Source organism: Suricata suricatta, chromosome 6 (assembly GCF_006229205.1).
Source record: "Suricata suricatta isolate VVHF042 chromosome 6, meerkat_22Aug2017_6uvM2_HiC, whole genome shotgun sequence".
Classification (NCBI taxonomy): domain Eukaryota; kingdom Metazoa; phylum Chordata; class Mammalia; order Carnivora; family Herpestidae; genus Suricata; species Suricata suricatta.
Window position 1 is genome coordinate 65,226,539 of NC_043705.1, and position 18,003 is coordinate 65,244,541.

The 18,003-nt window shown below is 38.4% G+C and overlaps 1 protein-coding gene across 4 annotated transcripts in view; it reads left to right on the top strand.

Annotated features, from left to right (window-relative positions):
- Nucleotides 1-18,003, top strand: part of POLR3G (RNA polymerase III subunit G) — a 46,039-nt gene that overhangs the window by 6,744 nt on the left and 21,292 nt on the right. For 2 of the 4 annotated variants that reach the window (XM_029942592.1, XM_029942595.1), the window contains exons 2-5: nt 2,658-2,786; nt 5,597-5,746; nt 8,171-8,300; nt 15,440-15,496. In XM_029942592.1, coding sequence (XP_029798452.1) covers nt 5,630-5,746; nt 8,171-8,300; nt 15,440-15,496 — 304 coding nt within the window. In that variant the 5' untranslated portion in view covers nt 2,658-2,786; nt 5,597-5,629. Of the gene's footprint in view, nt 1-1,688; nt 1,703-2,657; nt 2,787-5,596; nt 5,747-8,170; nt 8,301-15,439; nt 15,497-18,003 lie in introns of those variants that run through there. The other 2 variants (XM_029942593.1, XM_029942594.1) reach the window with 2 other exon arrangements.

Below are 18,003 nucleotides of genomic sequence, written 5' to 3' on the forward strand. Positions count from 1 at the left end.
CTTCAGGAATTCCTATGATACAGATGTTGTTCCACTTGATTGTATCACTCAGGTCTCGAATTCTCCTTTCCTGCTCCTGGATTAATTTCTCTCTCTTTTTTTCATCTTCCTCTTTTGCTATAACTATATCTTCTAATTCACTGATTCTTCTCTCTGCCTCATCAATCCTTGAGGTGGCTGCCTCCAGTTTGTTATTCACCTCATCTATAGCCTTTTTTAACTCATCACACCTATTTTCAAAGTGCCTAGTCATTGTCTCAGTTGATTCTTTGATGCTTTTCTCAACCCCAGCGATTAATTTTATGACAAGTTTTTTTAAATTCTTGATCCGGTATGTTGTCTAGATCTGCCTTGAGTAGTTCTGTGGCTGTGACTTCCTCTTGGAGGTTCATCAGGGGAGAGTTCATTTTTGCTAGTTTTCTGTCTCTTTTCACCTTTAGAAAGCTTGTTGTGCACTGTGCACCTGTTAATATTTCTCTGTTAAAGGAAACTTATTGATTGTCCATGGCCTGTTGTTTCAGGAAATATTCTTTTAATGGTGTCTCTCAGTTTCTCTTGTTGTGCCTTTGAATATTTTACTTCTCTACTCAGCAATATTTGGGACTCTCCATCATGCACACTTTGGCTTGTTTCTTGGTGTAGCCCTAAGAAGGAAGACAGACAGACAAACACAGAGGGAACAGAAGCACACAAACACACAGACAAATCAAAGAAACAAACACCTTAGAAGGGGGAAAGAAAAGAAAGAAAATGGAGGGGAAAGAGACAAAAAGAAGAGAAGAAGAAAAGGAAAAAAAAAGGAAAGGGGGGTCAGAGACAACAAAGGACAGTGGACAGTCTAAAAGTGTATGACCAGTTGAGGGGAGAGGTAGGGATGAGATATAGGAGAATATATCTGGATTGCAAGAAGGAAAAAAAATGGGAGAAAGGAGAAAGCAAAATAAGGAGTAAAAATTTTTTAAATTTAAGTAAAAAAAAGTAATAATAGTAAAAAATATGTACAGAAAAAGAGGAAAAGAAAAAAATGAAGGAAAAAGAAAAAGAAAAAAAATTATTAAAAAAATAAACATAAAAACCCCAGCAGCTCCCCCTCATGAATAGGCGTGGTTTGGTGTGGTAGGCGTTGGAGTCTGCTCTCAGAGGCTCCACCTTGGTGTCTGCAGAGATTACATAGGCGGCACGCCAAGCTCTGCTTAACTATGCACTGTAGGCCACCCTAATGAATCCGATCTCCTTGTGCCACCGTGGTTGAGCCGAGTTGTAGTTTCCAGGCCCGCCTGGGTTCAAAGTTCCAGTCCATGCACTTTTATGCTACCACAGATGAGATGTATTTGCTTTGGTGGCTGGCTTCTTAGGGAGAGGAATCAGTTTGTCTTGGCTCAGGCAGGGATTTAGGCTGCCCCTGCCTGAGGCGAAATGAGCAGAAGGAGGTGAAGTGCGTACGTACTGTCACAGACTCAACCCCCAGCTGGGATCGAGTTAGTGTTGGGGGAGGAAAGAGTGCGCAGCTGTTGCCGGAAGCACTGGGAGCTGCTGGAAATGAGCTGGGAGCTCATGCAGCCTGGGTGCACGCCCAGGCCTCTACTGCCGCCAACTCCATGCCGGGATCGCGCAGAGGTGGGGGCTATTTTATCCCTGTTGGCACCCGGGATTCAGGATTCACGTGGCCAATGCTGGGAGCGAGATGCACCGTGGAAATGAGGTGCGTGCTCCCACTCCCGCAGCTGAGGTCGAAGTGAGCGCCCCTGACACTGACACTGCCACTGCTGCTGACTCCCCGCCAAGATGGTGGAGGGCTCGAAGCTGTTCTTTCCCTTGTGCCACCTGGGTTTAGGATTTGGGCTACCCAGCAGTTATCTATGGAGTGAGCTTCTCTCTCCAAGCGCGGTTAAGCATTCTTTACTTCTTCCCCAGAGACAGTACTATGAGCGTGTTCAGTCTCTCTGTCTCTTCCCTTTGTCTCTCAGGGGCTCCGCGCGCTTGCCCTGCGTTGGGCTGGGGCTCTCACCTCCCCTGCCCATCTCGGGCTGGCCCATTTTCCAATCTCCCCAGTTCGCACTCACTCACTCAGGTATCTTTGAGGTTGTCTTCTCTCTGGAGTCCGTATTTTCTCCTTCCGCTCTTGCAGATGAGAGTAATGTCCTTCTCAGTTCGATAGATGGGGCAGACGAAGTTTACAGAGCTCCTTTCCTCTCCGCCATCTTGGCTCCTCCTCGCAAATCATGTACTTTGGAAGTCTAAGACATGCGCGAGGCCAAAATGCCAGTGGATTTTGCCATTGGGAGCCACTGGGACCTTTGCATTTCAGCATCTTTGTGAATGTAGTTCCCATCACAAGTGAGGTAAAAAGCCAGACCCTTTACCACAACTCACACAGGACTCCACAAGGTCTGGCCCTGACCCGTCTCTCCTTACTCCTTGCTTCTCACCAAGGACATGGGCTTTTCCTTCCTCACACACTCCCAGAGTGACTTCTCTCTCCGCACTTTGTCCTCCTTCTCTCTGCAGCCATCTCTACCCCATCCCTTCATCTGTAGCTTCCAGTCCTTCTCCAGCATGCTGCCCGGATTTATCCTCCACAGAAAGACCTTCCTTGTGTGAAAGCACTAACATACCCCTTTATTATTCTCTGTCCCCTTATCGTGATTTTTTTTCAGAGCTGTGTTGATGATTTTCTAGGACTGCTTTCTATAACATTTTACCACAAATTGGGTGTCTTCAAACAACTGAAATTTATTCTCTCATGGTTCTGGAGGCCCAAAGACTGAAGTCAAGGTGAAATCAAGGTATGGGCTGGGTTCGTTCTTTCCGGAGGCTCTGAGGGAGAATTTGTTCCAAGTCTTCTAGCTCGCAGTGCTTCCTAGCCCTGGTTGGCATTCCTGGCTTGCAACTGCGGCATCCCAATCTCTGCCTCCATCTTCACATGGTGTTTTCCCTCTTTGTGTGTCTCTGTCCAGATTTCCCTCTTAGAAGGACACCTATCATTGGAAGAGGGCTCACCTTAATTCACTATGAGCTCATCTTAATTTGATTACATCTGCAGCAAAGATTTTATTTCCAAATAAGGAAGGTCATCACATTCATAGGTACTGAGGGGTTAGGAGAGGGACACAGTTCAACCCACAGCAAGAATACATACTATTATGTTGCACACTTATTTGCTTACACGTTTCTGTTCATTCATCCACTAAAACACGAGCCCTTAGAACAGGGACATGGTTCTATTCAATGCTCTCCTGGTCCTGCCACAGTGCCTGGAATACTCAGTATTGGTTGAATGAATGACTCAATGAAATTACCCTACATGAAGTAGAAGAAGATTGGGGTAATAAGGAAATGGGGAAAGCTGCTTATAGAAAATTCAAGAAGTTTGGGAGGTTGAAGGAAGAACAGGCAGTGATTGACTCAGAGGACACAAAAGACTGATGCTTCAGCCTCACTTGTGAGCCATTTTCCCTATGAGACAATTGCCTGGAGTCCATGAAGTACCTCTTAGTCCTGCAAGAGAAGAAAATGAATTTGGCAGCTTCTCTAGTATGAGAGAACTGACTCATAATAGCCAAACTAAAATGAGATGGAATTGTAGGCCAGAATTCCAGGTAATCATTGAGGGTGTCTCAAGAGATAGGATTGATTTTTCTCCAAGGGTAATCCATTCATTAATGACACCAACTTATACCGATGACACCCATTTATAATGATACCTAAAGGTGTATCTACCAACGGCTTGATAAATCTGGAAGTTTAGAGGCTCCAGAGTTTGGTATTTCTCAAGGGATACTCCATCAAACAGTGGTAGCTGATATACTCTCTTTTCAGGGTGAGTTTTCCCAATTGTTTCTCAGAACCTCCTCCAGAGATTCTGGTGTTGGTTTGAATACTTGAAGATTGCTTGGGACTCGATATATGTAACAAGTTCTCCAGGTAATTCTCGGGATCAGGCAAGTTTGGGAAATGTTACCCGAAATTGTTCTTAATCTTTATTTATGGGCAAATGCCAGATTGGAGTTAAGCCCAGTGGTTTTGACCGTGCCTACAAGGCTCCCACAATTCATTTCTTAGAGTGAAAGTCTGTTTTTCTGCTCAGCAGTTTTCATACTTAGAAGACCTGCTTCCTGCAGGCTCAGCATATGCTTGAGTGACTCAGCAATTAAAACCCATCCATTTAGATATCCTCCCTCTCTTTTAGTGTGGACAGATGGAATGAGCTGGATTATTAGGATACGTACCTTTCCTCTACAACTTGTGCTTCATTGTAACTAAATACTGAATGAGGGAATTGATTCCTGATAGAATTCCAATTAGTAGATACAGAAAGAATGAAATTACAGTCCATAATGGAGTAATGAATCTGGGCTACGATTAATGGCTACTGACGTCATCAGGTGGAAACTGGTGGGGAACAGTATACTACACGAAACAAACTCTTAGAACCTGAACCCACTGACCAGAGAGCATGACTGAGTGAGAGAGGGAGAGAGAAAGAGGGAGAGAAAGGGAGAGAAAGATTGGTTTTGTTTGCATCCTGATATGATGCAATAGGAAAAAAAGAGCATCTCTTTTTAAGTGTCCTTGCAAAGAATTAAACTCAAATTTGAGTAAGCCTCTAGTCCACCTATTTAGAAAATGCAGGGAAAAGGAATGTGTTACACCACATTTCATGTATTCAGAAATGGAGAATGTTACAACCTTGCTACTTTCAAACAGTGGCCCGCACCCCAGCAGCATTGATAATCCCAGAAAGCTTGTTAGAAATGCAGGTTCTTGGGGACCTGAATCAGAATCCGCATTTTAACAAGATTCTTAGGTAATTTAGAGAAGCATTATATAGGAAATGACCTCAGTTTTTCAAAAACTAATGATAGGGAAAGAAAGGAAGGGGAAGTGTTAAGTGGTATGTTTTCTGGGGCTTGCAGGATTGAATGATACTCAGTATTATCAGTGGGAAAAGAGGTTTAGAGGATGTGTGTCATAATTATTACGACAGTCAAACACAGTCTTGTAGTGACGGAGCCTTGCTATTGGGATCCCTGTCAATATGGTGCCAGCTCAGTCCTCACATGGTAGTATAATCCTGTTTCAGACAATTCAGAAGTTCAGTAGAGAATTTGAGTATGTGACATCTCTACTGTTGCCAAAGTTGAAAAGAGTACAGGCTTGTCTTACCTTTAAGTATCTCAGATATTTTTCTATCACTTAAAATCTAAGGTGTATATGATTAGTGGTAGTCTTCAAGTTGAATGAAAAAGCAAGGTGGTCTGTCTTCATCAGCCAGACCTTACCTTGTCCACACTTTTTAGATATGTCTGAGATCTTGATGCCAAATCACAGAGAGGGGGGCAGGGTGGGCGCAGAGAATTGTATCAGCTGTGTGCAGTAGTCCGGGCAGCCATTCACCCAGGGCCTGGGAGAGGTATTTGAGGCCATCGTCCTTTCACCTGTCAGACATGACTAGGTGTGAGGAGTTCAGAAAGCAGTTTATTGTGTATTTATTTCTTTACAAGGTTTGCTTTCAATTAGCCACACTACTTCAGGGGCGGAGTTTTATATTCTGCTTTAAAATGTTGATTTCCTTTTTTTATGTGATGTCTTCCAGAATTTGCCCACTTTTCTGGTAAAACTAGTTCTGATGGCTGGGAATAAAGGACGTGGACGTGCAGCTTACACCTTCAACATTGAGGCAGTTGGATTTGGCAGAGGTGAAAAGCTCCCCGATGTAGTACTGAAACCACCCCCACTATTTCCTGTAAGTACATTAACAGCCTATTTCTCACGGCTGGTGTTTTCATCTTTCAAAGAAAATTAAAATTCTATGTAGGACTGAGTATATAATATCATTATAATACCTTATAAGTGTAAGGAAGTAGAAGAGAGTGTGCTTCACTGCCACTGTTCTTCCCTGAACCTCTTCTAATTTTTACACTGCTTTCTAGAAACACAAAAACTACATACACCTTTCCATAAATGTACTCAGTACAACATGTACTAAGGAAGAATTTTTTTCATTTCCTACCTCTTCTATTGCTGTTTTTGATGTATTCCTATATCAGAATAATATGTTGGGTTCTTAAAATTTTTTTAATGTTTATTTTTTATTTTGGCAGAGAAAGAGAGAATGCAGGCAAGCAGGGGTGGGGCAGAGAGAGCGAGAAAAAGCAGGTTCTGTGCTGCTAGCACAGAGTGCAACGTGGGGCTCATTCCCACGGACTGTGAGGTTATGACCTCCCAGCTCCTCAAATTAATATTTTTTAAAAGTTAGATTTTATAGTGCTCCCCAATGGTCCTCCCTCTGTTAGACTTTCACTTAATGATTCTCTTCTCATCTTGTATCTACAAAATTTGATTTTGGTCCCTAGTGTACCATATGGTCTTTTATTCCCCACTCAGCTGTTTTTGGTTTTTGCTTATTTCTCTATTTTATTAAAGTCAATTTGAGTTTTGTTGCTATTTTTCAAAATCTAACTGTTCCTGCTACATTTAGTGTTGCTTTTAAATTTAATGAGTATGCTATAAACCTAATTGGCATAACGTTTAATGCTTTCACTTTATGTTTAAAACATGAGTTTACCTTTCCAGATGTGTATGTGCTGTAATATAAAAAATGAAAAACTCGTAAGTGACAAGATCCCCTTCAATCCCCCAATCTCTCTCCTATTTCAAAAGAGAAAAGTCTTTTGTTGAAAGATTTGTGTTAAGTAGAGGATGCTGGACAAATGTATCTAGATGTCTTACACAGGGAGTCTCTACTTTTTGCTCTTGCTATTTTGCCTTTCTGATACTTAGTATAGCCTGAAACAACAATAAATATCTCATGTATAGGCATTATGTCAGTCACTTTATACATTGATTTCCTTTAAAACAAGCTCTTCTTGTGTGAGGTTACTTCTAAACACTGGGAATATTAGTACATATTGTGCTGTTTTATACTTGGAATAAAATTGAAATTCCTTGCTGCTGGCAAACTGGCTGTGTATATTATGGCCGCGCTGATGTCTCTCTGACTCCTCCTATCACTGTCCTTCTCTCTCCCTAGCCATCATGGCCTCCTTCTTCTGTCAGGCGTTTTCCGCTGCCGGTTTTCCTGGCTGGAGCCATCTTTTCCCAAGTCTTTGCATGATGACTTCCTAATTTTATCTGGAACGGTACTCAAACGTGACTTCTTGAGAGGTCCTGTGTGCTTACACTACCTCCAACCTCCATGTATTCTGTCACTCACACTTTGCTCTATCCAGCCTCATTTATTTTTCATCCTGCTTATCACTACTTCAAATTGTGTATTTATTTCCTCATTGTTTACTTTTTTTTTTGTATTTTTCTCCCTTAGTATGTAAGTTCCATAAAGGACGGAAGTTTGACCATTTCATCGTGTTACCTTTTGTTCTCTAACCATGCCTAACTTATAGTAAGCACCCAATAAATAGCTATAGAATGAATGAATAAATTCAGAGTGAAATTTTGAAAATGTACCCTGTACTTAGCTGTGATAACAGAAATGTCTTTTTCTTTTAGAAATGCGTTCTACTGCATACCCTGAGACCCCACTTTTTAATAACTATATGTATTTCATGAATATACATATAGTGCATGTGTATAATTTTACAAATTGAAGACGTAGATCCAGACTCCTCCTTTGTCATTTACATGGTCCTGAGCTTATAGATTGTTCACTTCTCTGTTGACTGTGAAAGGGGAGGTACTGATGATACTTTAAATGGGATCATGGATGTTGAGTGGTGAGAACATCCTGGGCAGAGCAACCACTTGTAAATGATAACTGATACTTTTATTTATTTTTTTAATGTTATCGCTCCCACCGAAACCACCACTACTAACTGAGGTTACTAGGAGTACTAAAGCAGTTACTCTCCGTTGGGTGCCTTGAGTTCTAAAACATGTAATCACAGGCAACAGACTGTATAACAAAATATTTGTTGGTGTGTTTTCAGTAGGAAAATTAACAATCTTTCCTACCCTCTAAAATGAGAGCAAAGAAGGAAATAGGCTAACAGGTTAAATAGAGTACAAAAGCTCAACATCTTTTCAATTGATGGTGAAACTTAGTACCTGTAAAATGTAGTTTTTCAATAAAAATGAAATTTTCCAGATAATAGACAAAAAGGACATTAAGAAACTTATTTTATTTAAAAAAAACACATTTTCTGTTAAACAGGATACAGATTATAAACCTGTGCCACTTAAAGCAGGAGAGGGCGAGGAATACATGCTGGCCTTGAAACAGGAGTTGAGAGAAACTATGAAAAGAATGCCGTATTATTTAGAAACGCCTGAAGAAAAACCAGGTGGGTTTGAACCCTTTAATTCCACGGTTGAATGTTTACAGATGAGACAGTGTTTCTGAAATTTTTTTTCTAAGTTTTATTTACTTTACTCTGAGAGAGAGTGAATAGTGGAGAGGCAGAGAAAGAGAGAGAGAGAGAGAGAGAGAGAGAGAGAGAATCCCAAGCAGGCTCTGCACTGTCAGTGCAGAGTCCAATGTGGGGCTCGAACTCACAAACCATGAGATCATGACCTGAGCTGAAGTTGGACGCTTAACCAACTGAGCCACCCAGGCGCCCCGAGACAATGTTTCTATATAAGACATGGGGTCATTTAGTGCTGATTGATTTAGTTAAACCAGAAATTATCAACTATCTTAAAAGAGTATACTTATACTGATGTAATGGAAAATGTACTTTAAACTGTTTGATATTTTATTTTTAAAATTACCTTTTAATGGAAATTTCATATGTTTGGTGAAAATTGCAAAAAACATTAAACAGAAAAATTAAAAAGTAAAAATCACCTCTAATGCTATGGCTAGAGGTCTATTAATATTTTATTATACATTCTAGATTTTTTCTTTTGTATGTGTATGCTTTTTATAAAATTGGATTCATATTCTTTCTGTATTCCTTTTTTACCCAATAGCATATTATTAGCATTTTCACATATCCTCAGTATTCTTGGGAGAAAAGTTTTTAATCACCATGTGGTATTCTGTGATCTGCATACAACATTATTAAGTAGTTCTCTGCTGTCAGATTTAAAGTGGTTTCTAGTATTTGCTCACATATGTATATAATGCAATGATTACTATCCTTATACATAAATCTTTTATATTTAATATTAAATTTAAAATATGTTTAAAATTAAATAGGATCATTTAATATTTTGGTTAAAACTTTTAGGAGCCTTAAATATATTTTTGGCTTATGATTTGTACATCAGATGTAATAGAAAACATAAAGTGTGTACTCCAAGGACAGAGAGAAGAAATTACCATTGGAGAAAGCTTGAAAGTCTCAGAGAGGGAGAGGGAAGTGGTTTCAGAGGAAGAGAACCCATTCCTAAGTAGTTATTTAGCACAGTAGATCTGTATTGATTTTCAGTTTCTGCCCTTGAATGTTAAAATTAGAGAGATCAATATCACCCTTGAGTTCCCAAAACAACATCATTAAAGCATGAGAAATTCATATAGTATCATCTCATTCCATTAGTATTAAAAATGCATTCCATTTTCTCTCTCTAAAAGACTTAGAACTGGCTAAGAGTCAAAAAGAAAGTCTTATATAGTAATATTACATGTGCTTATAATTCTAAGAAGCATTTTAGACAGGTTCATTTAATTTTTCAAGCATAGCTGCTTGAAGTTTATATAATGGTTTAAAAAGGTGTATTTTTATCTCAAAAGTACTGATTTTTTTTATTCTCATGGTTATGTGACATGCTATAATCTATTTGAGTTCAAAAATGAACTTGAAGCTCTCATTTTGAAGATTTTTAAAAAGATTAAATGAACTAATAAACTTTCTTATTAGGAAAAATAATAGTGTAGGGTATACTTTAATCTTCTTAAACTTAGTGTTTTCTCTAGAGTCTGGAACAGGCTTAACTAAATGTGGTCATTATTAAAGCAGAGATCTAATTTGCAAGTATATCATATCATTAAAACATATATGGGAGTTTTTTAAACAGGAACATTAGGAACATAATTTCATTGCTGGTTTCTGGGAGTGGTTGGCTTGTACCTGAATTAAGAGGCTCTTTATCTTTGATGACTGCAGAACATATTTAAGAATACAAGGAATCTTTGTTTCTGTTTCTTTCTGGGAAAAAAACACTTGCATAGAATTTTCCCAATTGATACAAGTATGTTCTCCTTCAAAGTCTTCTGTTTACCTTTCTTTTTAAAAACTACGGTTGGAAATTTTTAATTTTTCAAAATGTTTTCTATTTATTATTGAGACAGAGAGAAACAGAGCATGAGTGGGGGAGGGGCAGAGAGAGCGGGAGACACAGAATCTGAAGGAGGCCCAGGCTCTGAGCTAGCTGTCAGCACAGAGCCCAGTGCGGGGCTCAAACTCATGAACCGTGAGATTGAACCTGAGCTGAACCTGAACCAACTGAGCCACCCAGGAGCCCCAAAAATGTTTTAAAAATCTACACATACATATGTATGAATATAGGTTAATATAATATATACACACATGTATGCATATATATACACACATAATGTTTATGTACTCTGCACACCATAGATGAGAAAGAATTGGCCAGACTGAACAGCAGTATGCACCAGTCAGAGGAAGCTGTATTCTGGATAGTGTTCAGTCACTGTATTTCTACCAGCCTTTTCCCATCACTGACCACCTATATGCTTTAAGAAAGAGGGACTTAGGATTTAATGTAAAAAGCTAAATGAGGGTAGGAGATCTCAAGGTTTCCTGACAATCAACCTTGCGGCTAGTGGCACAGGCATTGAGATCACAAAGAACTGAGGACACAGAACAAAAATATTTCTTGTTGTGAAGGCGTCACAATTTGTTGATAATGCTTTCAGGCAAAATATAGAAATGATTGGTATTCTCTTTACAATGAAAGTTCTTATTTTTGTAATAAAAGAAAAGCACCAATGAATATTATTATTTTAATGAATTGTAGCTGCCAGGGTATATTGAGAGCATCTGACCCAATGGCCCCCAGCTCAGGTTCCTGCATAACTGGGGTCCTCTGAGGTAGAAACAGGAGTGACAGTGGTGATTCTTCTGTAAGTCATTTTTAGACCTTCAAAAGCTTAATGGAAATCATACATTTACCTGCAATATGGCCATAAGATCTGCTGTTGAATAAATGGAGTTTGGTTTTTATTAACTGTCAATGTGCCATCAGGGTCCATGAGACCCTATTTTGATTTTTCATTTTTTTTAATGTTTATTTATTTATTTTGAGAGAGAGGAAGAGCATGACCAGGGAGAGGCAGAGAGAGAATCCCAAGCAGGCTTTATACTGCTAGTGCAGAGCCTGATGTGGATCAAGGCTCTACAAGATCATGACCTGAATCAAAATCCAGATGCTTGACCAACTGAGCCACTCAGGCATTGCCTGAGTTTATTTTTGAACAGTGGTATTCATAACTTTAATTTCTTTTTAGTTTATTTTGAGAATGAGCAAGAGAGCATGAGTGGGGTGGGGCAGAGAGAGAGAGAATACCAAGCAGGATTCATGCTCTGTGTGAAGTGCAATGCAGGGCTCGAACCCACAAACCATGAGATCATGACCTGAGCCGAAATCAAGAGCTGGTCACTTAACCAACTGATCCACCCAGGCACCCCCATAACTTTTATTCTTTAATAGAGATCTTCTAAAAAACAAAGGTGATTTATTTTTTTAAAAAAACTCATTTTATCTGAGCATTACCATATCAGCTCATTGGACCCTTTTACGAATTTAAATACATTTTGGAATCTGAGTGATTTCACTTTTCCTTCATCCTTAAACATTTTGCTGTTTCATCAGCACAGATACTATTTCATCATTACTCATCAGTTATCCCCACCACCCTGGGAAAAGGAGACTAAAACATCAAAAACAAAATGGAAGAATGATGATGTTGCACAGGAGGATGGTACAGCATTGAAATAAGTCACATTATCCTTCTGTGTTTCTATTGTATTGTAGTGTACAACAAGTATTATAGTGATATTCATAAAGTATTATAGCAATGTTTAAAAAGATATAAAAAGAAGTCTAGAGAGACTCTTTTCTTTGTGGTTGTTTTGTTTTTGTTTTAGTTTTCGTAGAATGCAATTGAGAATTGAGAATTGTTCCTTTATGAAGCAAAGTGGCAGGGGAAGATGTGACACGATCGCTAGACAGATCAGAAGATGAATGTACAGGCAGCAGCTCCTTGGGCGCTAACAATGATTGTGAAATCGTATAAGTAAAATCTTAGACTGAGTTGTCAGCTGACAACATTCTAGATGAATCTTCTCAAACTCGGGAATCAATGGGTAAACAATAGATCTCTAAGAATAAAGGGACAGATGGTATTCTCCTTGAAAAGCACCTCATTATGTACTATTTTGTGATAAGAACCTGGAACATCCTTCTGTTAAAATGACATGTGACAATATTTTTCTTTTTTTATATTCATGTACCGTAAGTTATTTGGTGTAGTTTGTGACTGGACACATGCTGAAAGCAAAGACAAAGTGATCGAGGGGAAATAGGTTGTATAGGAATGAAACAAATTGTTAGATTGATCATGTTAATTGGTAATTATAAATTTAATAATGAAAATGTTTTACAATTATAGACCAAAGAAGATGGCTGGGCCATCCTCACTTCAACACAAATGTGAGCCATCAAAGCTTTTTTTTTCAGCAATGTATTTCTAATCTAGAATCATTTGGATGGTGCAAATGTGAGAAGAACCAGAAGCAAGAAATTAGAACTAATTAATAAAATGTATTCAAAATCTGGAATCAGGATATATGAAATTCATGTGTTCAAAGCTTGTATATGAAACCTGTACATGCATTCCTAGAATGTGCAGTTGATGCACAGTTAACTGCATTCAAAAGACTTGCGGGGGCACCTGAATGACTCGGTTGAGCTTCTGACTCTTGATTTTAGCTGAGGTCATGACCCCAGGGTCATAGTATTGAGCCCTGCATCAGGATCTATGCAGAGTATGCAGTCTACTTAAGATTCTCTCTTTTGGAGCACAGCAGGTAGCTCAGTTGGTTAAGCAACCTATTCTTGATTTTAATTCAGGTCATGATCTCACCCTTTGCAAGATCGACTCCCACATCAGGCTCTGCTGACAGTGCAGATCCTGCTTGGGACTTTCTCTCTCCCTCCCTCTCTGTCACTCCCCTGCTAGCTCCCTCGCTCTCAAAATAAATAAACTTGAAAAGAAAAAAGATTCTCTCTCTCCCCCACTGCCCTTCTCCCCTGCTCACACACCCTCTAAGAAAAAAGAATATGCCTTCAAAACCAGGAAAATAATGGAACATAAATGTGTTTACTGTACTTAAGTTCTTTTTAAAATTTCTAATAACTTTCTTTCTTTTTAAATAGCAGTTTTATTGAGATAAAATTCACATATATAAAAATATACTTCTTAAAGTATACAATTCAGTGGCTTTTAATGTAGTTACAGAATTGTATGATCAACACTACTGTTTAATTTTTAGAACATTTTTGTCATTCTGAAAAGAAACCCTATACCCATTAGTATAGGCTCCTTTTCTCCCGTCTCTAGCCATGGCAGCTGCCAATCTGCTCTGTAGTGTTTTGTCTGTTCTGGACATTTCATATAAATAGAATCATGAGGACCCCTGGTTGGCTCAGTTGGTGGAGCATGCAACTCTTGATATTCGGACTGTAAATTCAAGCTCCATATTGGGTGTAGAGATTACTTAAAGATAACATCTTTAAAAGAAATGGAATCATAAAATCATAAAGGCAGACTTTTGTGACTACCTTCTTTAACTTAGCATAGTGTTCTCATGGTTCACCCATGGCACAGCTATCTTCATTTCTTTTTCTGGCTGAATAATACACCACTGGTTGTACATACCACATTTTTTTACCCAGTCACCAGTTGATGGACATGTGGGTCAGTTCCACTTTAGAGCTATCATGAGTAATTCTGCTTTGAACATTCATGTATATGTTTCTGAGTGGACATATGTTGTTTCTATTGGGTATATATCTAGGACCATATGATAATTCTGAATTTAACATTTTGAGGAACTGCCAAACTATTTTCCAAAGTTCTTGCACCATTTTACATCACCAGCAGTATCTGAGGACTTAGTTTCTCAACATTCTGGCCAGCACTTGTCACTGCCTTTTTGGTTGTTGCCATCCTACTGGGTATAAAGTGCTATGACATTGCAGTTTTGATTTGAATTTCCAAAATAACCGATGATGTTGAACATCTTACCATGTGCTTTCTTCCCTTGCATATCTTGTTTGGAGAAATGTCAGTTCAAATCCTTTGCTTCTTTTTAACTGTTTTTCAGTAGTTGGTTTTCAATTGTCACTCTTCTAGAAGTTTACTACTAAAAGTTAAATTTTTCTAAAATATGCAATCTGTTGTGGAGAAAATTATTAAATGCAAATGCTGGGAATTTGTGCTGACTTCTCTTTACAAATGAAAAGTTTGAGAGCAAGCTTGAAGTCAGAACAGTTAAATACCTAGAAAAGCTTGGTCTATTGGTCTCTCTGATCTACTATTTATGGTCTTGCTATTATTTGGGATCATTTTCTTAACGTGGAAGAAAAGTTGGTACCTATTTGGGCCTTGCTTTTTATGTTTTCATCTTTTGTATTAACCTCCCTCTTTCATGGCTCTAAAACCACGTTTTGTGATGAACCAACCATGGTTTCAAGCTATGGCATGATAGTGTCACTTGCCAGTCTTTGTTGCTTGGAAAGGGTTTGGACCCTCATTGAGGGAGTTTCTTTCAGCATAGTGGGCAAAGCAGAAACAAGAGCCGCGGCTGTGGATTCCCCTTTGGGGCAAGCCCAGGAGGTCCCCGCAGAGTTGTCAGCAGTTGACATGGAAGGCTTGTGGCTTGCTTAAGTCCTACCTTATCTACTCCTACCCTTTTCCTCGTTCACCTTCCAAGCGGGTTGTGAAAAGTAGCTCACTGAGAAGCCTAACTGTGTATTAATGTATGGATCAAGCACTAGAGGTGAGCAAACAGCCCTTCACCTCCACTTAGGTAGTTAATACATCCCAGTTACACAAAATTTAAGGACTGGGATCTGGAGGCCAGTGTCACAAGAAGGAAATAGAAGACACCAGTGATTGTCTTCCCTGGTATGTAAGTGGCTTTCTGACCTGGCTTTGGCTTTTGTGACTATTTTCAGAAATGAGTCAGGTTGTCTGATTGTAAAAAAACATGATTAGGGTTTAGGTCTCTGCTCTCCCCAACCATTCATACCCAGCTGCTTCTTGCCACTTCCTTAAACATGTGATGCTTATTGAACTTTTCAGTAAGTGTTCAGGAACACATTAGGTACAAATATAGGAAACTGTGTGAAATAAAAGATGTTACCTGATATTTTCAGTTATTTTAAAGGAATTGCTTAAATTCAAGCTTATTCTGGAGTTTTCTAATGAACACTTTTTCTTTTTTTCTAGATATTGAAAGATACAGTAAAAGATATATGAAGGTATACAAAGAGGAGTGGATACCAGGTAATTATAAGACTGAAAATGTTTAAATGATTCTTAAAGTTTATCTCCCTACCCCGTATTTTTAAGGGCAGATTTTCTATTTTTACCATAGGAATTTTCACTCTAGGAAAATAGTGTGGCTCTTTTTCTATAATTAATCACTAATATATATCTTTTGAAAATGGGGATGAAAAGATTTTTATACTGTAACAAAAAAGAGTTGAAATGTTTTTGAAGTTCTTAAAATACTTTTTTATAAAACAGGACTTGCTAGATGCATTTGGGCTTTCCATTACATTTTCCACAATCACCATTTTAATCCACAGTACTTCCATATTTGTGAATGATTTCATAACTTCTGAGGAGAAGACAAGTCCAGGTAAAGGGTATTTTAAGCCACACTCATGGACTTCCATTTCTTTCAAGCACACATCAACTATTTTTATTTGCTAAGCAGCTTTTCAACAGAAGCCTAAGAGAGTTTTTTTCAGCATTCACAAATTTTCCTTGGACACGAGCAAAGTGGAAGAGGCTGGAGAGATTTCATCCAGCTCATTTGTTTTACAGACAAAAAAGTAATTGCCATAAAAATTAAGTGACTTATCAGGGTGACTGGGACAGTACTACTAGGACCTGGGTCTTCTCATTTTAACTCACTTCGCTTTGACACCTCTGTCCTTGGTGTTGTGGTAGCTGCCTTTAGGTAACAGCATAAATGACATTTACAGAATTATTGCTTGCACAAGTTATAGTGGTCTGTTCGGTGTGAATCGCTGATAAGGGTGGGTTCTCCTGGAACGCTCTCCTGTCTCCTACTCAGATCTCATATCTTCCACATTATAAATACTCATCTCTTAAATGATTCTCTGCACCTACTTTTTCATGATCATCTATGAAGAAATATATTCAAAGCAAAATTTATTAATTCAGGTAAAATGGCTTGAGAAATAAATTTCTCCAAAATACCCTGAGGTTGTTATCTGTTTGTTTGTTTAACAGGCAGTATTTTTATGTTGCTTCATTTTTCTGATTAAGTCTATGTTTAAAAATTAAAAGAAAGTGGGGCACCTAGGTGGCTCTGTCAGTTAAGCACCTGACTTCAGCTCAGGTCATGATCTTGCAGTTCATGAGTTTGAGCCCCACATCAGGCTCTCTGCTGTCAGTGCAGAGCTCCGACTTCGTATCCTCTGTCTCTGTCTCTCTCTGCCCCTGCACTGCTTGCGCTCACCTGCAAACGTGCGCGCTTTCTCTCTCTCTCAAAAATAAGTAAACATTAAAGAAATTAAAAGGGGCATCTGGGTGGCTCAGTTGGGTTAGTGCCTGACTTCAGCTCAGGTCGTGATCTCACGGTTCATGGGTTTCAGCTCCGCGTCAGTCTCTGAGCTGACAGCTCAGAGCTAGAGCCTGCTTTGGATTCTGTGTCTCCTTCTCTCTGTGTCCCTCCCCTGTTCACTCTTTGTCTCTCTATCTCAATAATAAATAATGTCAAAAAATTTTTTTAATTAAAAGAAAGTGACAAATTAGAGAAATTACCTAATGTAGGCAAAATTATTTATTAGAGTAAATTTATTTTTCCTTGGCTGTTTATATTTTTAATTATAAAGTTTGGGGTTAATTATTAGAATTGTTTAATTTTGCATGCGTTGGGATTGTGGTCACATATTTTAACTTTTGAAAAAAATTCCTTATACATAAGAAATGCATATCAACTACAGAAAACTTACAAAATACAGCATGGTCAAATAATAAATAAATAAGAAATAAGAAGAGCAGTTGTAATCTTAACACTCACAATTATTGTAATATTTTGTTCCCAACATAAAGCTTTCTGTGCACAAAAATTAAATATGTAAAAATATTTATATATATTAGGTTTATTTTTTAATGGGATTCTATACATAATATTTTATTTTAAGTGTTTACTTATTAATTTTGAGACAGGGGGTGGGAGAGGGATGGAAAGATTCCCAGGCAGTCTCTGTGTTGTAAGCACAGAGTCCGATGTGGGGTTCAGTCTCATGAACCTGAATGAAGATCATGACCTGAGCCAAAATCAAGAGTCAGAGGCCCAACTGACCAAGCCACACAGGCGCCCCTGTACATAATATTTGAGAAAGTTTTTCTTATTCAACAGTATGGCATGATTAACTCTTCATATTCATGAAAATTTTTCAACATTATTTTTATTGTTATGAAAATTTACATATTTAAAATTGATAAGATAAATACTATATTACTATTGAAAGAATATTGTGGAAGTTTTATAGCACTATTTCAAAATTTTTTTAATGTTTATTTTTTTAAATACTTTTTATACTCAAAGTGGAGCTCGAGCTCACAACCCAGAAATCAAGAGTCACATGCTCTTCCAGATGAGCCACTAGGCGCCCCCGAAGTTTTTTTAATGAACTTTTTAACTTCATAGGAGAAAACATATCACCTAGGCTAAATCTGTACAGTCAGATATTAAGAAATTTTATTTTCATTGAGTAAGCAATTGTCATGTCCCCTTAGTCATGTCCAGTGCC